At 41.5% G+C, this 26544-nt stretch overlaps 1 protein-coding gene across 1 annotated transcript in view; it reads right to left on the bottom strand.

Annotated features, from left to right (window-relative positions):
- Window positions 1–6728: 6728 nt before the first annotated feature.
- The window catches only part of LOC147898840 (WD-40 repeat family protein / beige-like protein), a 181787-nt gene continuing 161971 nt past the window's right edge, over window positions 6729–26544 (bottom strand). The window contains exons 23-31 of the mRNA XM_087379237.1: window positions 17426–17575; window positions 16702–16786; window positions 16487–16607; window positions 16212–16308; window positions 15988–16101; window positions 15237–15606; window positions 7775–8697; window positions 7563–7685; window positions 6729–7445 (exon numbers count right to left, since the gene is read on the bottom strand). Coding sequence (XP_087235363.1) covers window positions 7371–7445; window positions 7563–7685; window positions 7775–8697; window positions 15237–15606; window positions 15988–16101; window positions 16212–16308; window positions 16487–16607; window positions 16702–16786; window positions 17426–17575 — 2058 coding nt within the window. The 3' untranslated portion in view covers window positions 6729–7370. The remainder of the gene's footprint in view (window positions 7446–7562; window positions 7686–7774; window positions 8698–15236; window positions 15607–15987; window positions 16102–16211; window positions 16309–16486; window positions 16608–16701; window positions 16787–17425; window positions 17576–26544) is intronic.

Here is a 26544-nt window from a genome sequence, read left to right as displayed (position 1 = left end):
CTGCCTCTGATGACTCTGATAATATTGGCAACTCATCTAATATGGATTTTAGATACTCTAACTACTTTATTGATGATGGTACAGATAGTATAGATGATACATAAGTACACCTCTTTTAAATATACTGCTGTGACAAACTCAGAAGTTTCCAAGTTCTTGAGTTGCTGTCAAAATTGTTCTGCTGATGTAACTTCTCCCCATGGGGGCTGGCTTTTCTACTCTAAAGGCCATGTATTGATCATATCTTTGTGGATATAATATATTACAAACTTTTTTCTATCCAAAAAAAAGTAGACCCAACCTCAGATGCCGGACTGCCTGAGGATTGGACATCTTTTTTCAATATTATGTTTGTCAAACTCAAAATTATTAAAAATTCTTAATTTTGATCGAAATATTTGCAAACTCTAGTTACACTTTTCAACTTAAATGTCTCAAACATATTTTTCTCATATGTTTCCCTTTTTTAACTTTTTATCCAATTGACGGACTTAATTGTATGGGTCAATTATTGATGGAATTTTTAAATCTAAACACACACACACACACTTGGGGACGCTTGTGATTTTTGGGCTCATCGTAGCCCATACTTGTTGAATCCTAATTGATGTTGTGACTTGGGTTTCCATATACACTTATATGGGTTACAACTCACATTGACAATACAATTTATGGAATTTTTACGTTTTTTAATTATAGACATGTTGTGGAGGAGAGTCCGGGATGAACTGATTACTGTAGCGCTACAATGATTCATGTTGGACCACCATATCCTCAACTAGTGTAAGGATGCATGAAAGTTTGAGTGTCACTACCACTTGACGTCTGGTGATTTGGTTACGGATTTATAACCTTTTTACCACATTTTGTAGAATTTTTCCCTCCATTGGGTATTTAGGAGAAGACATGGGATAAATGGTGTACTTTGAGTTGTGGAGTATTGAGAAATCAAAGAAGATAAGGAGGAAACAAAGGACATAAGAGTCACTCACTTCCTTGTTAGTTTTTTATGGTATATATATAAGATGGTCCCTTGCACTTTTTTAATGTTATGTATATAAAATTCCCCCTTGATAAGGAGAAAAGAAAGGACATAAATGTCCCTCGCCTGGTGTTAATCATATATATATGAAATTCCCCCTTATCCCACTCTTATAATTATATATATACATGTTAGATTCAGAATGATGGAACATACTCAACTCGGATAGACCTAAAGCCCCACACCACAGGAATGTTTTGAGACCAACACTAAGAATTGAAAAGCTGCTGATTTCAACTGCGCACTTCCCAAAACTTCATGCTTGAGTTTCGAAGAAGCTCCATTGGAGAGAGGAGCTAGACAACTGCCCGTGAGAAGAGCATCCCTCCCTATACAAGGCTCAAAAAGTGTGGCAAACTGTATCGCCACATCAAGCCCGAGGAGCTCGACACAGGGACATCAATTCTTAATACAAAGTGCAAGCAGCAAGTCGATGGAGATATGGATAAATCCCAGGTAAGGAGCAGCTTGGTTCTTACCCGATTGTATTGCTCGTTGTAAGACTTAGTGCACACGAGCAGGAAAGTGCGACACTGATGGCTAGATTTGGAGAGTTGCACGATTTTGAGGTTAAGTTTGAGCGCCATTGGTGCTCAAATTTGCACCTCCGTTTTGGAGGTTGCAAACTTCATCATTGGTGCACCATTACTGCTGCAACCAATAGGCTTTTGCCATGTGGTTTTGAGTATTGCCTTCAATGCTCTTAGAGCTAACAGACTGCTCTTTTTGTCCAATGAAGCATTGCCACCTATACGTCTTCAGCACCTGCAATTGACAATATGAGAGAGAGAGAGAGAGAGAGAGAGAGAGAGAGGGATGACACACACTAAATGGAAGCTATTAGATCAATGGTTGCAGTTGAATCCTATGGCAGGTGAGGGGTTTGCTACTTCACTACTTTTGGAGTGTCTTGGCAAACTTTTTGAGCGGCCAAAATTTGATAAATGGCTTGATTGGGACTAGTGAGAATCATAGAAAGAAGCTGCTTCTAATCATTCCAGAATATCCGTCAATATTTTCGAGTTCCACCTGGATATGTACAATAATGCAAGAATGTGATTGCAACACGTACACCATTTAGTGATGTTCCTTAGTTGGAGGATCGACAACTTGATTAGATTGGGCATTTAGAAAGCCACAAGACATGGTCCAATTTAAAACAAACATATGATGTTGGAAGAGAAGTGCAAGATCACTAAGAACCCTAAGAGGTTGTGGAACATTAGGAAGAGTAGGAAGGAAGAAATCTTACAAGGTTGGTGGTCTAGGGTCCATATCAAGGGAAGGTGTTCATATGGCAGGTAATTGTGTTTGTTGTAGACACATGCCCACATCTTTTCATTTCCTGTCATGTGGCAAAGGTGTGGGATTTCTTTTCTCATGTATGACAGATAGGTCGCATAAAGGTTAAAGATATAATATTTGGCAAGAATTCAAACATGCCTGCTAATCTTGAACATTCAGCTTTCTTTCATTTTTTGTGGTGGACAAATTTGTGGCATATCTGGTTAACTAAGAATACCTTCATATTTGATGCAAAAGTTGGTATTGCAGCACAAAGGTCATATAAAACGGCTACTATTGCGGCACGTCTCTTCCTTGCGGTCAACTCACTTGGTTGAGAATGACACTGCTATATATTATATCAGGGTACTTTAAGCTCCACACGACGTGGTTTAAGTTGTGAAGAAAGCTAGTGCATCACAGAGCGTCCATGTAGTCATTTGTGAAGTAATTTTTTGGTAATTTGTCTTTTACGAGAGAGAGAGAGAGAGAGAGAGAGAGAGAGCTCATTAAAAAGTAGCTCAATAACACAAAGTGTGATCCTTTGTCGGGCCATTCATACTATATTCAGAACATTGCAAGCAAGATACACATTCTCTATTTTATAAGATTTATTTATTTGGGTTTCACTTCCATATTTCTCATATTGTGAACACAAACTCATAAATTAACCCAATATACATTGACAAACTTACAAATGAAGGGAGTTGGTATATGTTTAGTAAAGCTATGAAACCATGTCTATTCAAAAGTCCAAATTCCATTACTTTCCATTTAAATGAGCCATCCTTTGTCTTGAAAGAGGATTGGCTGAAGTTGTGTGAATGATAAGACAATCTCTTCACCTCCAGTGGAAATGCTCTACTTTATCTCTCCATGCTTGTAGCCAATCACTTAAGTGGGGTAGTTTACAAACAATGGCCCTTGAGTGGCAAACATGATACTAAAATGAACCCATTGAAGCTGAAGGGTCATTTGGTCGTAAACCACCCCACTTTCATTGGTCGTAAACCACCCCACTTAAGTGACAATCTACACCCACTTGAGTTGCAAATGAAAATGTGTAATTGCTCAGCAGAGACAACTTAACACTGCAAAGAATTGAACCTCCACCTTATTGAGTGGAAGTCAAGACTCCATTACATTGTCACACTCTACACATCACATGGAGTTGAGGCCACAGATGCAAACTCTTGAAAGTGACACTAGAGACCAAAGCCATGATCACCAAATGTGAGCTACCAATGACAAATATGAGAAGTAAAAGCCAACCCATAAGAACCCTATTGGAACTGGTCAGGAGTAAACTCGTTGGGCAGGTCCTGAGCTTGTTCTAGAGGCGTCTCCAATGACTTGATGTGTGTGCTAGTGGAGGGCTATGAGGTAGACAACTGTGTAGATGGAAAAAAGACGGTCGAGTTAGGTAAATTAAGGTGAGTATTAAAAGGGGAAGAAGGTGGGTGGTTAATATTTGTGAAGGGGTGTGGCAAGTGAGAGGTATCAGTAGGACAATGAAGTCGAAAATTGCTATAGCTAGATCGGTCTCTTCTTCGCTAAGTTGTTTGGGATAGGCGACATGCTCGGTTTTAAAATGGCTAAAGCCTTCTTCGAGCATGTGTTGCATTGTAAAACCAAACGGGTTAGCAACCCCTCAAAAAGCCATCATTGCAAGAGAGAATCATAACCATGATCATCAACAATATTCACACAAAGGCTTTCGTGAGCCCTCACACTACGAATTGGATGAGGGTGAAAGTTGTACAAATCAAAAGCCAAGATAAGCAATCACATCCACTCCATGTTGAAAGAGCATTTGCACAATAAACAATAAAATAAACTAAAGAAGAAAAGCTACAATGAGCATTCCACAAAAAGCATGGGAAGGATCTAGCATGTCACAAAATAACCAATGCCACAATTGCCACGAGAACTATCAAGAATGCCGGTCTCACCATCCCATAACCTGGTTTGCATTTGTTTCTCTTGGCACATAACATACAAGAAACATGTCACATACTTTCTAACCTTTTTCCCCTCTTAAGTTAATGGGAACAACATAATAAGTCATCATCTTAGACCCAACCAAACTTGTGATAAGGTTTTCATGTACAACTAGCACCCACTCTTGAAATATTTAATGCTTTCATTACCATTTTCATTGGCAAAGCATCAATTTCATAGTGTCCTCAATTATCTTTATAAATAACCTCGAGGAATTGAGCTTACATTATTTATATGCCAACCTAGCTAGATGCATTAAAGGCTAAGTTGCATGAGGCCTTTGATATGAAAGATTTGAAACTTGCAGGTCATATTCTTGGTATGCGCATCACGCGTGATCGGAGTAGGAAACTCCTTTGGCTTTCACAAAAAAAGTATGTTACAAAAGTATTGCAGTGTTTCACTCATCTTTATTTGAGCATTCATTAGACACAATAATGTTCAAACTTAAAACATAAATGTCGTCAAAGTTTCTTCCTTGACCTCTTTTCATCCACATCTTCCTCAACCTTGATTGCGTAGGAATAAGTGGCATTCTCTCTCTCTCTCTCTCTCTCTCATATAATTCCACATTTCCACTTTGTTGTTGACATATAGCATGTACCTGTCAATGCTCCTTGTCTACCAACCTCTTCTGAAAGCTAAGTTCCACTATAAGGACCATTCTAGTGAGCCTTTTCTAGTTTTAAGTTTAATTAAAGCCAACTCTCTATAGATTAATAAGATTCATGGACTCCATCTTTATCAATGCAAATTATATCCCTACCCTCCATGGGTAGATAGACGTTGACAACCATCATGGATAATTGGATCTTTATATATATATATATATATATACATATATATATGCTAAAAGCCCCCCCCTCCCCAGTGACAAAAAACCCTACTAGGTGTGGGGGAAGGGGGGAAAGTGTTATATGATGTGAAAATAAAGGGAGGAGGGCTTGAATTAAATAAAGGGGGGGAAGGGGAGGGGCAATAATTTCTCATGCGAGGGGAGGGAGAGAACTTGAATTTAATAAAGGGGGGAGGGAGAGGGGCATTAAAGGAGGATTGGGAAGGGAGGGACCACTTGTAAAGGGCATAAAAGGCGAGGGGGATGAGGGAGGACTTAAAATTGTGCAAGTGAGGTCCCATAAAAAATGGGAGCCAAGTTGGAACACAGCTTTAGGTTCATACTGATAAATGCATGCAGCAACGATTTGGTTCAATCCTTGGAACATACCTCTCATAGCTTTATGGTAATCCATTTAGCCCCAAAGTATTGTTTAAGCTCGAGGAACTAATGGCATATATATTCACCTCTCCTATTCCAACCCATTAATTAATTAGTTTTGATGCATGGAGGCTTAATTAACCTATATTTATCTATGGCTTAATTTATTTAGGCTTTAATTAACCTATGTTTCTCTATGGCTTAATTTATCTAGGCATTAATTAACCTATGTTTTACCATGGCTTAATTTATTTAGTGCATACACATTGAGTAAGGGGGCTTTCCCAAACGTTTAAGAAAGATTTGAACCCAAAAGCTACTTTTTGACAAGCGTGATCTGCAACACCAAACTTGAACTGGACTTTGACCCAAATTTCACATGGAAACAGAATCACTATAAGCACACCTCGGAAATGCCCACAAACAGATTGATTGTCTGATATCGATGCATGCACTACTGCAGTTACCTTGTTTGCCACCCCTCTGCGCATAATGTTGTCAAACAAGTTTAGCCACAATTCAAAGACTGATCTGACAATAATCAAACATCAAGTGGCATTAATGATCTAAATATTGTTTCCGGAGTAGGGCATTGCAACACCATTAAATTCCAAGCATAACTACGTTGCCCAATGAGAATAATATGAATCAGCTTCCACTAGAATAATCTGGAACAGCTTCCTCTTGGAGGTCTTTCCGAACAGACTAGCTACAACATTTTCTGCCCAGGTGTTAAATCACTATTCGAGAATGTAAAGAAGATACCTACAACCCCCAAACCTCTTCAAGTTACGAACAAAGCTAGAGCATTAGTGGGACTTCTAACATCAATGTCTATGCTATAGAGAGACACTCAAAGTTGGACAGTCACGATGACGGTTACTTTCTGACAGTGAAGCAGGACTTCATGACAAGTACTTTAAAAAGATGTGGATGAGATAGTTAATAAGAATTTTCCTTTTACTTGGACTGGAGCTTTGTTGTGGTAGACTTAAAAGTACTCAAGTTCAATCCACATAAGCTCTTCACATCTACAAGACCTCAAAACTGCAGAGCTCTCAATGTGTACTATATAATGTATAGCCTGACTTCACTATCCCGAGACATTTTAAAAGAAGCCTTTCAACAAAAATCAGAATCACAGGATCAATCACAAATTGGATGGACGTCTTACTGAAGCCTCATTGCATAGATATAAAAGTCCAACATCTGGTAAGGCCTATACAAAAACTCAAAGATATGAACAAAGAATTCCTCGCATTTTACAAGAAACTGTATCCTGGCAACCTTTCCTCTGGTTGCTTTCAAAGAATACAGATGCACTGCCATTACAAGGTATTGGACAAGCTGTAGGGACAAAAAAGGGATGGCATTATCCAAGCCAAGCCCCCGTTTTGCTAAATTGATTTGTTCACCCCCCTATAAAATGGATGTGAACAAGCACAAAGAATCCTGCCAAAATTGAATCTCAATTTTCCATAGCTCTACAAAGCCCATGATGGGCTTCTTGATATATGAAGTAACAATAATGGTACACAAATAATGAATCAGACCCTTGAAGCAGGCCAGAAAAAATTCTGCACATTGCTCGGACTTTTGCATCAGTTGACATGGGATTTCGTATTTGGGCATACATTTGTAACGGATCACCACTCAGCTGTTATGGTGTGGGTTTCATTTGCATGTGACTTGCAGAACTTCCAGCCTGACACACATCATGAAAAAGACTTCACTGCTCCACACCATCGCCAAACATGCAAAATTTTGCTCCACTCAGTCAGAAAAGCGATTGGCATTATGCCTAATAGCAAGGTTTAGCTATAGCTGTCATGAAATAAATCCAGTAAGGCCATCTCCTTGCCATCCAAGCCGCAACATCTGGTCTACAACCTTGATGCTCAACTGCACATCGATATCATTAACAAAACAGGAAAGCACCCCAGAACAGGGAGATATCAGTGGTTATGTTCAAGCTCTACAAAACTGATTGCAAGGCACTAAATTCATATAATTACTTACAGCAGGGTCTGTGTAAACAAATAATTGTCCATCTGCAGTTGAAACAACCAAATTTGTGCAATCTTTATTTAAAGCAAGTGCTGTCACATCTTGACCTTGATGCATCTTAAACATATGCAATACCTGCACGATAGATACAGTAAGACAACCACTGTACAAAAAGAAAATTTTCAGCAGAATAAACTTGCTTTATAGAAAGCAGAAATTGTAACCTGCAGAGTGTGAACGTGAAAAAGTATGATGGTGGGAGATGGCTGAGTCCCCCCTATTGCTTCCTTTTGCCCATGGGCTTCACCATATGATGTCTTAATATCTTTACTCAGGCCATTGAGACTGCACTCATCCGAATGCACACCTGACTCCTTGCTACATGAACATGAAGGAATTTGTAGATCTTCTTGATGCTTATAATGAAACACATCAGATGATGAAAGAGGATTCACATGCCAACTTATATCTGGATGCTGAAGCTTAGTGCAACTTGTGCCTACAACAGCATACTGTCCATCTGTAGACATGGTAATGCAGGTGACATCCCCTTCAGAAGTAGGTAACTCTGTTCTTGCTATAGGTATTCCATTTATAGTGAAGGTTGACAGATTACGAGTCGCTTTATCCCAAACCAGGAGTACCCCTTCCGATGACAGAGCAACAGCATCTACTCTTTCCAAAGGCAAACGCCGCATAAGCCTTCCCCTTATGATTGAGTGCAAAAGGACACCTCGGGTCCGTGAACAAGAAACGGCAATGTCCAGATCAGCATTGACACAGCAGCAAGTCAATTCATCCACATGGCCTCTCAGGACATGCAGAGGTCCTTCAATCCGCCTTTTTCTTCCCTCTGTGATGGTATTTGAATCTAGGTTGTCACCATTTGAGCTTGAGTTCACTGATGCAGCTGCAGCAGCAACCATTAACGAGGGATCTGACATGGTGCCAGAAGAGCTGGTGCTAGCAGTTGTGTTACTATGGATTCTCCAAAGCATTGCAGTGGAGTCACGTGATCCTGTCAAACATGTGTTACCATCTGGGGACAACGATAGGCACGTGATTGGTGCACAGTGACCACTTGCAGTCTCTAAAGTTTTTGCATTATCTCCTGCCACTAGCTTCAGACTGTTATCAGCATGCCCACCTTCAAAAAAAGAAACACATAAAACCAAGATTTAGAAGTTTAGAACACTAGATGCTCTACTGTATCAGCTTCTTTTTGTCCTGCATGGGGAACAGCAGCATACCACTACTCAAAATGAATTTTGGAAATGAGAAGAAGATATGCTATGATTCAAAAGAGTCATACACGAAATCAACATTAAGTGTCCCTGAAGAAACATCAAGGAAAAGGTGGAACCAACATCCTTTCAACAAGGTAGGACACACAGGTCTTCCTTTGACAAAGGAAAACCCTAAGTAGAGGAAGTTCACAAACTTGAAGGCATGTGCAATTCATAATTATATTCTGAATACAAATCAATAAGCCGTATGGGCTTGCATCCCTCCTCTTGACTTGAAAGATGAACTCAGCCGCGCCAAAGGAAATACTCTGTAAAATAAGTGTGTGCACAAATCCAGTCCTCCAGCCTATTACAAAGGTCGACCTTCTGATGTTAGCACGTTTCAAGACACTAGCTACACTATCACATAAGACATAGATAATGAATAACAAATAGTACTATATGAAAGGTGTGATGAGGGAATAACTGCCTAAAAAAACACAACATCGCCAACAATAGGGTGTATTCTATTAATTGAAATTAATATTTTCTATGACAAAAAATGAGATGGCTGAGACAAACAGTTTATGATGAAGCCCTCTACTTTAGGAAGCAACCATCCCTATCAAAACAATGTCTCCTTACTTTCCCCAAGGCATTTAAAGGACTTCCCATTTCAGAGTTGTGATTCCTGAAGGTCAAAGATGTGTTGTTTGACTATTTTCTGATACGCTTCAAGTGATATCCACTTCCCACAAAGCTAAAATATAATCTCATCTTCACACAACACATGCTTCCTACTATGGGTACACATTCTATCTTGCAGCCAAACGCAAGCTCCCAATCACGACAAGAAGGATCCAAAGTGGGATCCCATCTTGCCCATCCCACTTGAGAGAGTACACATATGTACTTTATACACATATGTACTTTACACGCAGAACTGCGCGTACTTGATAAGTTGTTGTATTTGCATCTTGTTTATGCTTGGAATTCAATTCCACAAGAAGTATCCGCACGGTGCATTGCAGAAGCTGAGAAGTTGATGTCAGAGATGGGATTCCATGGAGGACATGTCAAACTTAAGGAGGATAAGAAAATGTAAAGGGCAACACAGAATCTTCCTGCAAAAGTGTCCATGGGTGGAGGGAAGGCAAGGAGATTCCTATCGAACCACAATCTCCACAAAGACAAACATACATTGTATGTGCATCGTAATACTTTGCCCACAATTCCCTAAACCTCAACGCCACACCTAAAAGACATGCCCCCCTTTCAACTTCTCCAAACTTACAATCAACTACAAAATAAGGTGGGCTTACACCCATCCATCCATAGATCGATGGACGCCTGTTCCACCAATGACAAAATGCACCGCTTGAAACAGTCTGTCACAAGCATCTATCTGACCATAGTCCAAAAATTAGTTGGCAGGTGACTCATGCCCAAGTGGGTTACAAAAGTCAGGAAGCATCCACATCCCACTCAAGAGAGTGTCCATTCGAATGCAACCAATCACCATTAGCTAGCACTCACAATGGGATCCAAACCTGGGCCCCCTAGGTTGTAAGTCTGACGCCTTACCAAGCAAACCAACTCTGTTTGGTGATATTTGAGTGTATTTTTACATTTCAACTGTTCAGCCGTTGTGAAAGCGAGCAAGAACAAACGACGGACACATTATGCCAATCTGGCAGACAGGCAATGATGGGGTCCCCGTGTCTAGTGAATGAGTGTGAAACCTCCCTAAGTAAAGGAGACTATTGCAGCTTAAACTGCTCAACCAGGGCACTTAATAAGGCATCCCAACAACTCCTCACTAACAAAGGCAAAGATTTAGACCAAATAAACACACTGCCCTGAGTGGGAGGAGATGCCATAATCTAGGACATATTACTTTCCTACGTATGGATGGTTGGATGAATGGAAAGATATGCCTTTTCAATGGGTCACTTCGCAAGAGACAAAACCCTTCACAAGTGCGACAACTCTTCCAAAGAGGCATAATATTAAGAAAAGGATACTTTTATTTGTAACATTGTAATGTACCCTTCATCAAGGATTGCACACTTCACAAGAGATACACACCTTTTCATGCATGCACCCTTTGAAGCCACACCTTTTCATGTGTGGCTCTTCACTCTATATATAAGAGAGGCCTCTTGTATCGATCAGAGAGTTGATACAGAGACATTTTTAACACTTCAACTGTATAAAGAAATGCAAATATTCTTATTCTCTGCTATCATTATAGTCTCAATTTTACTAAGCTCACTAATGATATTAGATTACTAGGATTTCTTACAATGGTATAAGAGCAAATCTTGCTTCTGCCTGTAAGAAAAGCCCCTCATTCTCTAGCTTCTAACTGATACCAACATATGCTAGAAGTTGTTCCACACCTCACTCATCGATGGCATGATTGGGCATGATCATACTCATCCCCTTTTTACATGTGGATAAAAATCCCTTGGCATGAGGGCCAAAAAAAGCAAGCAATGGAGACCAAAAGCCTCAAATTTATAAGAGCAAAAGACACTCCAAATGCAAGCAGAGGAAAAGCTGAACACCAAAGTTACAGCCTATATACAATCCAAAAATCAGCAGTATCTCTTCCAAAACAGGTCGAAATGGTTCAGTACAGCAGTAGATGTTGCTCCTCGATTAGAGTTTGTTGCAGGAAATTCAACAACAGGAGGCAGCCTGTATAAAACCCTTACATAACAGTCTAAAACCCTTAAAACAGATCTGTAACATATTCGAATCCTAAAAAAGGGTCTGGAATTACTCCAAAACAGATCTCCTTTGCTAGGAACAGCTGCGACAGCTCAAAAACAGCAAAAAAAACAGCAGAAATGTGAAAAACTGATCTGCAACAGCCGCCTGCAACAGGTGGCAGCAGGACAGGACAGGTGCTATACAGGTCCGTATAAGAATCCTGATGACTGGAAACAGGTCCAGGAGCTGTGAATAGGGGACACAGCAGTAAAAACACCTTGAAAACAGCAAATTTGAAGGTTGTTTTTGCAAAATCAGAATTGGCATGCCGTAGAGCAGCTCTCACAATGTCAAAACTGAAGGCAATTCACTGAATAAGATTTCCAACAGGGTTTCTTGTGATGAAACTAAGGATTTTCGCGACAAGACGTTTCTCAAGGCAGGGGAGGGCCTAGGAGGCACTGAGAGCCTGCTCTGATACCAGCTTCTGAGAATGGAAGTGAGGTGCACAACGGTGGAGGAGAAACAATGCAATGACTTGTTGTATTGACAGTTAATGGCTGAAATGAAGTACAAGGGTATTAAAACCTAAAACACTAAGGTGTAACCCTAGCTAGGGTTAATACTGTCACAAACAACGAACACAACCACTAACTATGGTTAAGGAAGAAACCTCAACAAGGGAAAAAGTGCCCCTAACCTTATCATTAACATAACATTGACCACTGTCTTAACATTTCTAGCACGCAGAAACAACCTATGTTTTAAAGGAGGATGAGATACTTTTGCAAGCTTGTTAGCTCTTATGCTCATTTTAGCAACCATGCACGTCACTCCATATAGCCAATAGAAGGAGACATATGAATGCGTGATTCTTCTTTTCACACCCACGCAACAATGCCGACATTTTTCACTGTAGGCCAGCCCTAAAAAGAACTCTAGAGACAACGCGGGAGGGAGGTCACACCGACCGAATCAACGTTTGTCTTAGACCCACAGGAGCATATTTATTTTTTACAGCAAGAACTCAAAGAGGTCAAGCATGGACTTGCCTCTTTGGAGAGGAAAGTCTTTGACATGGAAAATAAGGGGAAACATTTAACAGACCAGGGTGGTAACCAAGGTCCAGGCCTCTGAGGAGCTTTTCCCAGCTCAGCTCAAGGCAAATTGGTTGGCTAAAGTGAAGGATAGTCGGAAGGAAGGAAAACGGGCTGTTTATAAAGATGGAAAGGCTTAATCAAAGACCTCAAGTCTGGATCCAAAGACTCTCAGTCTTAACCTGATGTAAATGAAGGCCGCTTATTTCAAATTAGATCATAGCTAGCCTATAATAATTTTGGAGAAGCTATGTGCCTTCCCACGAGATGCCTTGTGCACTCCCTTGACTCTCTGGAACTCAAATGTAGTAGCTACTCTTTTAATTGCATTTTGTCTCATAGGCTCGTGAGGCCTGCTGCAGACGTCTCTCTCTCTCTCTCTCCAGCGGTTCCCCTTTTCTTACTGTCAATAGTAGTGCTCAAGATGCTCGCTCTATGGATTGACTTAGTACTAATACTTTGGATATCCAATGAAATTTGGTGATTTTGTGGTCTTGGATGGCAGCAGTTGGTAATCTGTTTGCACTTCTGATCTGGGTTGATATTAGTTCTGCAAATACAATGAGAAGCAAGACCTGGAGGTGCATAAGCTGCAAAAGTTTAGACTCAAGTTCAGGGACACCTTCAGATGAGTTCCTTTATGGGAGCAGATGAAGTATCGCTTTAATCCTGGCCCACAATTGGTCATGGACATGAGATGTTGGGCTGGAAGGGTCATCACCCCACTTGTGAGCCCATACAACACACCAGCATAGGATGGGCTTAAGAAGGCTGCTGTGTGGTCACATTACCTAGGTGCCACATATTAAGATCTGAGGGGAGAAAAGACAGCTACCAGGGCTATTGTGTCCAGCTGCATAATGTGCATCAAGGCAGACATGTCGGCAGCTTTGTGGGCTGCCACATGGGCTAATTGTAGGTCCCAGCCACTAGGGCTGGGTTGCCCTGGAAAAGGACTAGCTTGAGACGCTAATTACCATGGTGGACAGCCAGTCGCACATTACAGCATGGGGAGATTAACCTTAGGCTTCCGTCTAGCAACAAACCACTGGTAGTGCAGGAACCTCTGCACACACAAGGTCTCGTGGACAGCAAACTCAAACATGCTTCCCCTACATCGCCCTCCCATCCTCTTCTGCTCGTATTCAGGAACGTTATTCATGGACTCGTTGCCTGGTGAAATGTATGCGTGCTTCCATTCCAAACTGAAATATCTGGTGCACCCATTCGATTAACACGCCGGCCCATGCGAGTATGTGTCAATTGATGCAATAGCCTAGCCAAGTTTGTGATGCAGCTGCTTGTGCACTCAAGAGTCAGGTTGTACTCTCATCAAAATGCACCTGCAATTATCAATGGCTCTGGAAAAAAACTTGAACCATGCAATCAAAATCTATCCAAACCACAATGTGAATTCAAATCACAAATCCATTTTCTCAAACCCACCCTGTTTGCATAACTCAAGCCCCTCGCTTGTTTGCTTTGCTGAAATCTGTGAGATGCATGACAGTATGTTTGTTGACGAGATTCCCAGCAGAGTGTGGTGGCGCATCTTTTTCCTACCAATGTCCATATAAATGATAGCAAAACACTTTTTTTGTTGAAAAGAGATGTTGGAAAGCTTTGTCAAAACAAGATTCCAAACCTCATGTTGACCGTGTCACAAGGGCTTGAACAGGATGACGCAGTGAACCCAAACTGCTCATTGGTAGATTGATATACAGTAGGTTGGAGCACCTGTACAATACCCACACACACGAGGTAGTGCATTTATGATACCAAGATTGGGTTGTTCTACTGCTCCTACAGTCTGCGTCTTCTGGTCTGAAGTGTGCTCTTTAAAAGCTTCAGTACCTTCTCAATGGTTAAGGGAAACTATAGCATGGATGATTTTTTTCCTCTTAGTTTCATTAAGAAGTGAAACTCTTATATTGGTGTTGGAAGTTTGTATGCCCCAACAAAAATAGATTTCCACAGGATTTGCTGGGATTTGATTTTCTTTTCAATAAAAATCTTAAAGTTTTGTCAAGATTTACATCCTTTAATTCAATTTGAATGGAAATAGATATGCATTATGCTTTATCAAAAATAAGAAACTAAACCTAGCTTTACAAACTTTTACAAGCATTTTATATTGATATATAACTATACCTTTTATAATACATCAATCCCCTATGGCCTATAGCCTTTGTATAGGGGAGGGGTTGATCTGCCCCCTCACCTTCTGGATCGCTTATCAGGCCCCAATCTGGGTCAACCAGTCTGTTGTAGGGCTAAGCAGCAGGCCCACCTGCTGCAGGCTTGCCCGACCCCACATATGTCCCTACCAACCTGCAAATCTCCTCTCGATGCCTGGATACCCTGCCTATCTTGCCGATCAGGCCCTGGCCTATACAAAGCCCCACCAGCCCAATACATGGCTCCTTTTCAGGGTTCTCTCCAGCCTAGCCCTACTCCTTGATTCTAACATTTTTAGTGTGGAACCAACTAGGTCATAAAGTCTATCCATATATGCGATAAGAAACTGGCACGTTTTCCAATGGCTCTTTACTAAGCTATTTATGAAATACAGTCTACTCTGCACACCCCATGAAATTTGCTAAATTGAAAGAAGAAGGTTGACTTTTAATCAAAATGGTCCTCACCAGTCAAAAGCAGTGCATTCCTAGTAATAGCAACGATATTGCTGCTCCTTATACCCGGAGCTGTAAGGGCAATTGCTCGGGGGTAGCGCCATTCTGTAAAGCCAGTCCCTGTTTGCCTACTGAACATACGGATCAAAGCACCACCTCCTGAAGTTGCAGCAGGTTTCCCATGCTGAAAGTGGAAAGGCATACCCTGACCATCTGGAGTATGAGGCTGCCACTTATGCACAGCTACACAGCAGGCTGGTGCGTTCATGTCAACAGTGACAACAAATTCATGCGTAGTACATATGGCACCCGCAGGTACATTGCATCGTTCACAGTATGGGACAGTGTAACATTGGGCAGCAAAAGGGTTCTTGAAAATGGTCTGCAAAGCAGTTAAAAGATGATTAAAAGAAAACAATCTTATTTCACTGACAATACTGAAATTTTTAGAATGGCTGCAAGGAAATCAGAAAAGAAACTACCTGCAGAAGACATGTACATTTAATGTTAGCAAAGCCTGAAAAAATGACTAGAAGCATCAAATTTGATACGACGTATGTGTTTATGAATTCCCCTTTTGTACAACATTGTGGCCACAAATCCTGGAATGCCTTTAAGAATTTCACGAGGGACTGCTGGCACAACTTAAATTACAAATGTAACTGTATACTACTACTAGCATACTAACGTTGCAAAGAATGCTAGGTGAGAGTCAAACTGTTTCTCGTATATAATTCGAGGATCAACTCTTACTACTGTGTACCTGCAAATGAAGAACCTCCTCTAAAGGCATTCGTTTCGGGTGAGGAGAAGTCAAAAGTTGCGAAGGAGTTTGTCCAAAGTAGGTTATCTGGTCTTGGGAAGCTTTTCGGAGTACCTACGCAAAAACATAGGATTTAGGGACAACAGGATAATATTCAATCAAGAAACATTTTCAACTGAGTATGAGTTCCTTAACACTTGACAGAGGAACTAAGCACTACTTACAGGGTCAGCTATTTTATCTATGTCAACAGAACCCTCGTATGTCATATAAAAAAAGACATTGCTTGCGGCAATGGCCTCCTTCCCCCTTTGTTTACATCTGAAAACATAAAACAACTGTTTATAGTGATCACAGTGTAAGTGTGTGACCTGTCTACATAAACTTTTCAGTGACATTGATACCATACCTTTCCCTCTGCAAGATGCACAGGACACTTAGAACAAAAGCTTATAAGGGAAGAGAATCTTTAAAGCACAAAGAAAGAAGAATCACTCACCCAAAAATCAAATCAATCCAATTATGGAGATGAGCAGAAACATATTGGCTTTCTAGGGCTGCCCTGTGCTTTTGAATGAAATCAACAGGATTTGATGCCCAAGGAGGAAGCTTGACATTTCCTGTGAGCCAATTGAAGGTGCACACGAATTTCACAAACATACACGCTTAGAAAAATAGCATTAGATCAGCTTTGACTGGACAGAAGATCCCTACCGAGTTTCTCGCCCTTTTGAGTGGTCCCTAAGTTGATGCCATTTACATTCATCAAGATTTCTGGTGAATAAAAAAGTTCAGGAACCTGGTATACAAGTCATGAAATTAAAATAGAGTCGACTCGGGCAGATGTTTTCTTATTAAATGGAATTGTAATGATTTCAATGCTTGTAAGAATGAAGTACAAATTCAAAATCATGTGCCTTTCCACATAAAGTTCACATGAACAAGCTGCTGAAAATGACTAGCAGATGCTCAAAGATGCAAACTTAAAATAGAGTATTTTACATTCAGAGAGACTACGACTGCAGAATCAAATCGCCCCAGCTAAATTCTCTTCAAAAATTGCTGTCTACATTAGTAAAAGATGACACAAGACAAAAAAACGCATGAGACAAAATGATCGTCAAGCAGATGCAATTATTAACTTGGAAAAAACTTTGGTATCATGGATGAACTCTACCTGCAGCAGCCAATAGATGAAAATGGCAAAGGGATTAGGTGGGAGGGAAATATGCAATGATGAAAATGGCAAAGGGACTTCCAACTAGGCTTGAGGAAGGTCTCCAAGGGAATGAACACACACACACACAAACTTTTTGGGTAAAATTCGTGCGCGCGCATGCACATACGCACGCACGCATACACACACCCCATAGGACAAGAGAATTATCCCAATTTCCTACTGCTGCAAATCCAACTTAAATTCCCTTCAGAAACGTACCAACTCCTTCACATCGCTCATGTCCTCCAAGACACCATTCCAGGTTGACCCAATGTCACCAAACATACGGTCTGCATGATCGAATTTCCCCCCTTGCAACTGAATAGAGAGAGTTGTGAATGGTTCTAGTCGGACAAGATAGTAAAGGACCTGTTAAGTAGAAATATATACAAAAGTCACAATGACAAAGTAATGATAAAAATCAGCACAAGAGAAAGTGATAAAATTTCATATCCTTACAAGACTAAAAGAAAACTATGTGGGTTTCGTCCTCCTAAGCACATGACATTGACAAATGTATTCTGAACAGAACTTTATTTAAACTTTTTGTAGGCCCCCCATGCTGCTCCCTCATTGACACCTTTGCACCCCCAGATCAACTCACATTCCTTGAGCTCAAGCTCATCTATTCCCTTCCTCCACACATCTCTCTCTCTCTCTCTCTCTCTGCGAGCGCGTGCGTGCTTTGGTTTTCATCCACACAGACCGGAGTTTCATCTTTTCTTTGTTCGGGTTCGCTATTCGACACTCTGGACTTTATGGACAGACAGAACTATAAAGACTTTCGTGATCCTATATTTTCCTTGTTTGGCTTTTTTATGCTTCTCTGCAGCAATCCTTATTTGATTGCTTGCAGACGCACCGCATAGATCATGATGTATATCTAGCATACACTCAGATTTTCAGCTAATGTAAATTCGGTTGCCTCGTTTTGAGGTCGCTACTCTTGTAATATAGTCAATCAAAGTTTTCACTAGAAAAAGTGTGTGTGTGTGTGTGTGTTTGATATGCTGAATGATGATTTTCAACAAAGCAGAAGGGAATGGATTCATCCTGCTCCGGAACTCACTTACAAAATGAAGCTGCCATCTCTTGTGCAACCTTTGAAGAAGCTCTCTCAAACTGCAGTTATCATCTTTTTCCCAGGCAAAATTCCCTCTGCTAATGATGTGGGACAATGGGTGAATTCTCTCCTAGGTGGATGCTTTGTAGAAGGAGTCTATTTTGCCTCCCGAGGATTTTATGAAGTTCATCTTTTGGATGCTTTGACAAAACAAAAGATGCTGGAAATGTCTCCGTTATTTTTTGGTCGCCAGATGGTGCATATCATGCCCTGGTCCCCCAATAAGGACTATCAGAACCTCATCAAGCATCATTGCCCTGTATGGGTTGAAGTGGTTGATTTTCCAGATTATATGAGAAGAGAGCTTCCAGGTTTAGCTATGACATTGGGGCAAGTGATCTGTCCCCCTCGTCCAACAGGTAATAAAAATCGTTTTTGCATATTATGGGATACTCATAGACCGACCCCTTCTTCTATTGCAGTTGAGATTGAGGGTGTTAATTTGGGCAAGAAATATTTCACCTTAAAATGGGGCATTTTTGCTGGAGCTTGTTTTTCTTGTCACAAATTTGGGCATCTTGCTTCGGAGTGTCCTTCTATCCTTCATCCACCTCCTCCAGCTGCTATTCCTCTGCCATCTAATAAAGGAGGTCAGAAGACATATGTGGAAAAGATTGAAGCTAAAGGACCAAAGCCTTCAGTTCATACAGGGAGCCAGGCCAATTCAGCTCAAAATAAGGATAAAGGTAAAAGCAAGTTAGGAGAAAATATTTCACCTTCTCATGAGGGATGGCAGACTGCAAAGAAGACGGTGCCTCTCAAACAAAGACCTCTCCAATCTCGTAATTGGGATGCCTCTGCTCCTTCTCCAGGTCAATCTTCTACCTCTTCAAGCAGCCCCATCACAAAGGCTTGGGTCAATGCAGTCAAGAAGGGTCTTCCCCTTTGTGAAGAAGATGATATTATCAGGGAATTGGAAGCTGAGGGTCAGCAAGACCCTGTGGCAATGGTAGAGGCTTGAGGCCTCCCGTTCTTTTGCAGGACCGATCATTCTCTTGTATATATTTTCATGAGTGCTTCTCTTAAATGTTTTTCCTATAATATACAGGGCCTCTGCAACCAGAATAAATGGAGGCTTCTCTGGCATTATATAAATACAACTCATCCGGATGTTGTATGTCTCCAAGAGCATAATCAGCATTTTTTTGCTGGACAGCATGGGTTTTTTTCAGGATATGATATATTCTATTCAGGATCGGAACAATTCTCTGGGCTGTGCATTTTAGCCAGACATGATCTGCAACCCTTGATAGCATATAATGATCTAGGTGGACGATGGATGATTATTCAATGTATGATCAATGGAGAGATTTTTGAAATAGGATCTTTGTATGCCTCTCAAAATTCAGCTTCCAGAGCTCAAATGTGGAACTCCATAAAGCAATATCCTTGGTCCTCTAATGCTCTACTTTGTGGTGATTTCAACAATTCTCCTCACTGGAAGGACAATACCACGCATAAATCACATATGCTGCCCTCTGAAATCCAGCAATGGGAACACATGACATCATCACTTCGATTTGCAGATTTATGGACAGCAACTCATCCTTCAGTGATGGGATTTACATATCATCATAATGCTTTCACAGATTATTGGGCCAGGCTTGATAGATTTTATCTCATTCATGCTCAGCAATATGATGAATATACATGTCAGATGTGGACTGATTATTCACAACAACTATTTGATCACACTCCACTTTGGCTCACCCTTTCTTTTGGTATGCCTCTGGATGACTTGCAGCTCTCTTCAGTCAGAAATTTACAGGTTAATCAATTCTATCTTTCTCATGAAAAATTTCAGCATATGATCAGACTGGCTTGCAGGCCATTGCTATCCCATGCTCAGGAGGATCTGGAATTTGCTTGGATCTCTTTCATAAATTGTATTCAAAATGTCATCAAGGAATATGGAAGATGGTACTTGGCAGAAACCAGACAGCATATCCAGTGGGCAAAATCATACAAGCAGTATCTTGTACAGATTAGTCATCAAAGATCTCTATCTGATTCTGAGCAGCATTTATTATCTTGTGCTTCCTCTATAATTGATGCCAATGACAAACGCAAGCTGTCTAAATGGCAGATTAGGGCCAGAGTTAAACCCATGCTAGATAAGGGCTGTTCCTCTAAATCTTTTTTCCGGAACTTACATGCACATAGGCAAAGCCAATCTATCATGAGGGTAAGGAAATCAGATGGTCTCTGGACCCAATCTCTCTCTCAGCTTGAAAAACAATGTCTGGATCACTTTCAGCTCCTTTATTCTCAGCCTTCTTCTTCTGCACCTCAGGTTGCATTGGCTCGTAACAGATTTACTGAGCTTGTTTCTCCCATTGTCTCCCCGCAAAAAGCCTCAATGCTGGAAATGTCTTTTTCAGATGATGAATTGGAGGAAGCCCTTAAGCATTTGGGTAAACATAAATCCCCTGGCTGGGATGGTCTGACGGTTGAATTTTTCGAAGCCTTTTGGCCAGAAATGAAGGGTTCAATTCTGCAGTTTATTAATGCAGCATGGCAGCACCAACATCTTCCCTCAGCTTGGAAGCATGGTCTGGTTAGGCTTGTGCCCAAAAAGATTCTTTGTGAGACTATGGATGACTGGAGACCAATTACTTTGATGCCGGTGATATACAAACTGATTGCCAAAATGTTAGTACATCGGATAAAGGATATCCTTCATGATGGACTTCATCCCAGGCAATATGGTTTTGTTCCAAGACGGCACATACATGACAATATCACTAACACTCTTATTGCAATGGAATATGCTAAATATTCAGATCAAGATGTGTTGGTCATGCAGGTGGATGTGGCAAAGGCGTTTGATACAGTACAGTGGGATTATGTCTCTCAAATCATGCAAAAACTTGGTTTTGGGCCAAAGCTATCTAATGTCATATATTGGCTTTATTCAAATTCTACTGCACAATGCTTTATAGGGAAACATTTGTCTGAGTCTTGGACTCTTGAACGTTCGGTTCGACAAGGATGTCCTCTCAGTGCCTTGCTTTATGCCATCGCTTCACATCCTTTGCTTCTTTATATGGATCACATGGTTGATACTGGACAGCTAGAGGGGCTTCAGATTTCTGGTTCACGACCCTTCATAGCGCAGGCCTATGCAGATGATTCATTCTTCATGCTAAAGAACAGTCCATTGGAGATTCGCCTCTTGATGGATACCCTTTCAGATTTTGGGTTGGCAGCTGGTCTTAAAGTTAATTTTCAGAAATCAAAACTTATGCCTCTCAAGCTTTGTGATTGGCATGCTATTCTGTGGCCAGGCCAGATTATTCAACCGGAAAATATAGTTAGACATTTGGGTTATCCTATTGGCTGGAAAATCAGTAATAAGCAACAAATGTTGTGGGTGTTCAACAAAATTCAGGACAAATTACAATATTGTGGGTGCTTCTAAGCCTTTGCAGTCATTGACATCTATACAGGCTTATAGATTAATTTTACCTCCTCCTTGGATTGCCCATCATGCTAATTCTTTATGACATCTGAACAAATCATCAGCCTGGTGGAAAGGAAGATTGCAAATGATATGGAAGTTGAAAATGCCATTGAAGCAAAGACTATTCTTATGGAGATGTATTGTTGGTATTCTCCCAGTGGGAGTGAAATTGGCTAAATGACGAATAGCTTCACCTCTCTGTCCAAGATGTCACCTTGCATCGGAGAGTATTCCGCATCTATTGTGGTTTTGTTCATATTCCAGAGACCTTCTAGATAGAATCTCCTATTTTTTATCTCTCAGATTTCCAGCACACAGATTCTACAGGTTTTTCTGGATGTATGGCAAACTATCAGCTTCTTTGTCACAGTATTCTCTCTTCTTCCACTGGATCAGATACTGGGCCTTATGGACCCTCTCGCTGCAGCGCATCCAAGCATATCTGAATTCTCCTCTTCAGCATCCTTATGAGTTTTTCAGAGCCCCATTAAGGCAGTCTTTATATGATGCCTTACATGAGGAAGATTTGGATGTTTCTTGTATTCAACTTTTCTTTTACTGTTTCTGATGGATAGGGCTGTAGTTCTATTTTGAGCACGGCCTGGATGTAAATGAATGTTTTATAATATAAGTATCTTGGTTTTACAAAAAAAAAAAGTGTGTGTGCAGTGTGTGGCTTGCAAATTCCTGGGGCACAGCCGTTTCTTGCGCAGGCATATGCTGATGATTCATATTTCATGCCCAGGAATTCTCAAAATGATCTTTCTCATTTGATGCATACTCTGAACGATTTTGGCATAGCTGCTGGACTGCATATTAAATTTCAGAAATCAACTCTTCTAGCATTGAAAGAAGCTGATTGGCACGCACTTCTTTGGCCAGGTCACATTATCTCTTCCCATAATATTGTGAGGCATTTAGGGTATCCCATTGGCTGGAATATCACCCCTCAACAACAGCTCAAATGGGTGCTTCAAAAGATAAACAAGAAGCTGGAATACTAGCATTTGTCCACTTGGCCTCTACATGTTCGACTTCGGATAGTACAGTCTATCATTATGGCATATGTGCAATTTTATCTGCCTCTTCTTCCCTGGTCTTTTAAGCATTTGGCTTCCTATATGTCCCAGGCTATGGAGATTTTTTTGAAAAGCAAATCTCACAAAAAGGCTTTGCGACTACTTCCCATGCAGTCTGTTTGTTCTCCTAAGACTCATGGGGGACTGAATATTCTCAATCTTCAGTTTCATATGTTGGCAAGAAAGAGCACTATGATTGCTGCTTTTTTACAGCAAAAACAGCCATGGGCTATTATGCTAGCAGCTATGTGTGCAAACATGATGTCCATGCATATGGGCATTGGATTACAGATCACTGGGAAGTAGTCATGACCACATTTCAAGGAAAAATTCCTGGTTGTCCTGTTTCTACTGCTTTTATTCATGATTGGAAGAGAATTCTCTCTTATGCTAAATGGTCAAGTGCTTCTTCCCATCATGGTAATTCTCTTCGCTTGGAAAGCATCCATTGGAGCAAGGTGTTTGACTCGCCTCTTGCCTTGCAGGCTCCTATCAAAGCATATAATCTTATGAAATTGGGCATAAGATTTGTCGGAGATGTTGTGGATCAACACGGTTATGTGCTTTCATTTCCACAAGCTTGCAGGACATTCCCCTTGGGTCTGCATCATAGGCCCATTTGGAAAATACTTACAACTATGTTGCAGCCGTTTGTTCCTGTTCCTCCACTGTTTGTACAGGACGGATTACTGGATTGGAATCTGACATCCTTATCTCCTACTACCTGTTCACTTTCAATGCACAATCTAGCCTCCTCGATGGTTTACAGATTCCTTCTTCCACCGCCATGGATTGATAAGCATGCCAACACTATTTGGAATTTGGATAGGCCTTTATCTTGGTGGCAATCACAACTCAAAAAAATTTGGAAAGCTAAATTGCCATTGAAACAGAGGCTTTTCTTTTGAAGATGTATAGTGGGAGCTTTTCTATTGGCGTGAAATTGGCAGCACGTCGCATTGCTTCCCCTTCCTGCCCCCGTTGCTCTCATCACCGAGAGACAGTTCCCCATTTGTTATGGTCTTGCCCGCACTCTCAGATATTGATCACTCATGTCTCTCAGTTGCTGCGGCTTCGGTTTCCCTCTATCAGATTCGGGAAACTCTTCTGGATGTTTGGATGCTTCTCATCTCAGATGTCTCCATTCCTCCTTTTCTTTCACTGGACTCGTTTTTGGGTTCGATGGACTATTTGGACACAGAGATTGCATTCTAGGATGGGACAACAGTTTCCTCAGGCATATGCTTTCTTCAAAATGTCCCTCAAGCAATCCTTATATGATAGTTATGCTGCGAGGGACTTGGATGCTACTAGCCTTGAAGTGTTTTCTAACTGTTTTTGAGTTCTTCCATTAGGCTCTCTTTTGGAGTCTAATGTCATGTACATTGATTTCATGTTAATAATATAGTTACTGGTTTCACAAAAAAAAAGTGTGTGTGTGGTGTGAGAGAGAGAGGTGTGCGTCAGAGTCGACGGAGCTGCCCGCGGAGAGAGACAAAGCTGTCGTTGCCCGCGGAGAGAGACAAAGTTGTCGCTGCTGAACGCACGTCTGCCTGCTGCTTCCTTGCGCGCATCTGCCCGCGTGCATCTACCCTGCGCGCATTTGCATGCGCCCATCAAGCTTGCCCACTCTGCCCCTGCGACCTTCAGAAGCTTCCCTCAGCTACATCGCCCCGCTCCTGCTCGCCTGCTCTAGCCGCTGCTGTCCGTCCCTTCTTGCCATCTGTTTTCCTGCCTTTTGCTGTGTATCACCCGTTCCATATATGTGCATAACCCCTGCTGCCCTCTTTCGTCCTGACTTAGGCCATTATTGGCCCCCGGCTGTCTGCTCTCCTCTTCTTTTGCTTTATTAATCCTGCCCTGCTTACCTCCATGGAGGATCATATTAAAAGTTATTCTCGGAAGGACTTGTCCCGGGACCCCAAAAGACAGCAAGTCGAATTGTCTACTTCAGCCTTTGAAGATGCTCACTATGTTTTCGACATGCTCAAGGATGAATTCCACCAGAGCCGGAAGGAGTGGGCCAAACCTCCCCCGGCCCTTAAGTACAAGCTGAAGCTGCCCTCACTGGTTACTCCTCTCCGGAAGTTCTCTCAGCAAGTAGTTATCATTTTCTTCCCTCGGAAGTTACCTTCTGCAAATGATGTGGCTCAGTGGGTTCAGGCTTTGTTGGGAGGTTGCTTTGTTGAAGGAGTATATTTTGCTTCTCGAGGTTTTTATGAAGTGCACTTTTTGGATGCCTCATATCGTCAGCAGATATTGGAGATGTCCCCTCTATTCTATGGCAGACAAATGGTGCATGTCATGCCATGGTCGCCAAATAAGGATTATCACGGTCTCATTCGACATCACTGCCCTGTATGGGTTGAGGTAGTGGATTTTCCGGATTATATCAGGGCTGAGTTACCAAGTCTGGCAGCTACTTTGGGGCAAGTTGTATGCCCACCCCGTCCTTCGGGTAATCGAAATCGGTTTTGTGTTCTTTGGGATACAGATCACCCAACCCCTCCTTCCATTGCCGTAGAGGTGGAGGATGTTCCCTTGGGCGAAAAATATTTTGACTTGAAATGGGGAGTATTTGCAGGTGCTTGTTTTACTTGTCATAAGTTTGGCCATCTAGCTTCACAGTATCCTGCAGTCCTGCATCAGCTCCCACCTACGGCTATTGCTCCAGAAAATACTACCCCTCCAACTTATGGTCCGGGGCCTAAGGCTATGCCTAGCAAGTTGGGTGATGTGACATCTAAATCTGTTCTTCCCAAAGAAAGTGTGGTCCATGTTCCAACCAAGCAAAAGGATAAGGGAAAGGGAAAAATTTCAGAATCTAATGCCTCTCCCCAGGGTGCCTGGCAGCAACCCAAAAAGGTATTTGCGCTTAAGCCACGACCGTTACAATCTCGGCACTGGGATGCCTCTACTTCCACCCCTGGTCAAGCCTCTACCCCTGCTGATAGCCTGACTTCTCGACTATGGGTTGATGTGCTCAAGAAGGGCATTCCTGTATGTGACAATGATGAGGACGATAGAGCTATTGATCCAGGAGGCCAGGTGGACGTCGATGTCATGGCTGAGGCCTGACACCTTATACCTTTACTATGTTTCTCGGTTCGACTGTACATATCTTCTATGTCTGCTTCAATTACTTGCATTACATACAATGTCCAAGGTCTTTGCAATGTCAATAAGTGGAGACTTTTTTGGCTATGTACATAGAATGCACCCCGATGTAATTTCCTTACAGGAACACAATCAACACTTCTTGGCTGGCCAACAAGGTCACTTTGCTGGTTATGACATCTTTTATGCTGGTACAATGCACTTTTCGAGGGTATGCATGCTGGTGAAACATGATATGCAGCCCACGGTTGCTCACAATGACCCCCAGGGTCGATGGATAGTAATCAGATGCATCTGTCATGCCGATCTTTATGAAATAGCATCGGTTTATGCCTCTCAAACTTCTGTGACAAGAGCTCAAATGTGGGCCTCCCTCAAGCAATATCCATGGCTGTCTAATGCTTTTTTGTGTGGAGACTTTAATAACTCGCCTGCCATGCAAGACAACACCACTCATCGATCTCACATGATCCCCACTGAGCTTCGACATTGGGAGGATATGCTTTCTTTCTTGCATGCAGAAGATTTATGGCTCTCAACAAGGGATAGAGATATG

Source organism: Dipteris shenzhenensis, chromosome 9 (assembly GCF_047967505.1).
Source record: "Dipteris shenzhenensis isolate YYH24624 ecotype China chromosome 9, Dip_SZ_1.0, whole genome shotgun sequence".
Taxonomy (NCBI): domain Eukaryota; kingdom Viridiplantae; phylum Streptophyta; class Polypodiopsida; order Gleicheniales; family Dipteridaceae; genus Dipteris; species Dipteris shenzhenensis.
This window is presented reverse-complemented; position numbering and strand designations above follow the sequence as displayed.